The 1,877-nt window shown below is 60.6% G+C and overlaps 1 protein-coding gene across 4 annotated transcripts in view; it reads right to left on the bottom strand.

The window, feature by feature from the left end:
* Positions 1-18: 18 nt before the first annotated feature.
* LOC130587438 (nuclear receptor subfamily 1 group I member 3-like) overlaps positions 19-1,877 on the bottom strand; it is a 7,256-nt gene continuing 5,397 nt past the window's right edge. For 2 of the 4 annotated variants that reach the window (XM_057388412.1, XM_057388409.1), the window contains exons 6-8: positions 513-629; positions 321-426; positions 19-233 (exon numbers count right to left, since the gene is read on the bottom strand). In XM_057388412.1, the coding sequence (XP_057244395.1) occupies positions 104-233; positions 321-426; positions 513-629 (353 nt within the window). In that variant the 3' untranslated portion in view covers positions 19-103. Of the gene's footprint in view, positions 234-320; positions 427-512; positions 630-918; positions 1,372-1,475; positions 1,757-1,877 lie in introns of those variants that run through there. The other 2 variants (XM_057388411.1, XM_057388410.1) reach the window with 2 other exon arrangements.

The following is a 1,877-nucleotide window of genomic DNA, read 5'->3' on the forward strand; positions in this document are numbered from 1 at the left end:
GTGACACACGCGGGAGCCCGGATAAATAAAGGAGCTTTACTCTGTGCCCTTTGGGGGCCGGGGGGTGACATCAGAGGCCCAGGGGTGACACTTGGGGACAAACTCAGCTGATGATCTCAGACAGCAGCGGCGTCATGGCCGACAGGTCCTGGATGTGCAGGATCTGCCGCGTGTTCTCCACCTTGAGCGTCTGCAGCTCCGTCAGCAGCAGCAGCAGCTTGGCGTACAGAAACCTTGGGGAGGGGACAGGGGACACCCAGCTGGGTTTGGTGGCTGTCCCCACCGCCCTGGGGACAGTGCCACCCCGTGCTGGCGCTCACCTGCCCTCGGGCGGGGGGTGCTGGTGGTCGATGTAGCTCTGGAGGGTCACGGCCACCTTCTCCTGGAACTGGTCTATGACATCGCGCTGGGCGATGCCAACGTGCTCTGGGGGGCRTGGGGTGACATCAGCRGGRCCTTGGGGACAGCRGGGTGTCCCCGTGTCCCCTCCCTCCCCRCGGGGACAGTCTCACCTGGCGAGAAGAGCAGCATGGCCTGGAGCAGGACGTACTCGGCCTCGTGCAGCCGCAGCCGCCGCAGGCTCTCGTGGAACTTGAGCAGCGGCTCCAGGTAGATCTGCTGGAACCCGGCTTGGGGACAGCCCCAAAATCCTGGGATTAGGCTGGGAAAATCCTCTGGGATCATCAAATCCCACCGTGTCACCAGCCCTGAGTGTCACCTCCAGCCCTTTCCTGGACCTCCCAACCCTTCCAGGCCTTGTCCAAGGCCTGGTCATCATTTCCAGGAGGGATTTCCAGGTAGATCTGATGGAACCCGGCTTGGGGACAAACCCAAAATCCTGGGATTAGGCTGGGAAAATCCTCTGGGATCATCAAATCTGAGCTGTGCCCAGTCCCCACCATGTCACCAACCCTGAGTGTCACCTCCATGGATGGCAGCTCTGACCCTCCCTGGGCAGCCCCTGGCAGCCCACCCTTTCCAGGAGGCATTTCCAGGTGGAGCTGCTGGAACCCGGCTTGGGGAGAGCCCCAAAATCCTGGGATTAGGCTGGGAAAATCCTTTGGGATCATCAAATCCCACCGTGTCACCAGCCCTGAGTGTCACCTCCCCACCCTCCCAGGCCCTGTCCAAGGCCTGGTCATCGTTTCCAGGAGGCATTTCCAGGTAGATCTGCTGGAACACGGCTTGGGGACAGCCCAAAAATCCTGGCATTAGGCTGGGAAAATCCTTTGGGATCATCAAATCCGAGCTGTGCCCAGTCCCCACCGTGTCACCAACCCAGATGTGTCACCTCCCCACCCTCCCAGGCCCTGTCCAAGGCCTGGTCATCGTTTCCAGGAGGCATTTCCAGGTAGATCTGCTGGAACCCAGCTTGGGGACAAACCCAAAATCCTGGGATTAGGCTGGGAAAATCCTCTGGGATCATCAAATCCGAGCTGTGCCCAGTCCCCACCGTGTCACCAACCCTGAGTGTCACCCCCAGGGATGGCAGCTCCAACCCTCCCTGAGCAGCCCCTGCCAACCCACCCTTTCCAGGAGGCATTTTCAGGTGGAGCTGCTGGAACCCGGCTTGGGGAGAGCCCCAAAATCCTGGCATTAGGCTGGGAAAATCCTCTGGATCATCAAATCCCACCGTGTCACCAGCCCTGAGTGTCACCTCCAGCCCTTCCCTGGGCCTCCGAACCCTCCCAGGCCCTGTCCAAGGCCTGGTCATCGTTTCCAGGAGGCATTTCCAGGTAGATCTGCTGGAACCCGGCTTGGGGACAGCCCAAAAATCCTGGGATTAGGCTGGGAAAACCCTTTGGGATCATCAAATCTGAGCTGTGCCCAGTCCCCACGGTGTCACCAGCCCTGAGTGTCACCTCCCCACCCTCCCA

Source organism: Malurus melanocephalus, unplaced genomic scaffold, assembly GCF_030028575.1.
Source record: "Malurus melanocephalus ecotype Western Australia unplaced genomic scaffold, MMel_1.1 scaffold_1908, whole genome shotgun sequence".
NCBI classification, from domain to species: domain Eukaryota; kingdom Metazoa; phylum Chordata; class Aves; order Passeriformes; family Maluridae; genus Malurus; species Malurus melanocephalus.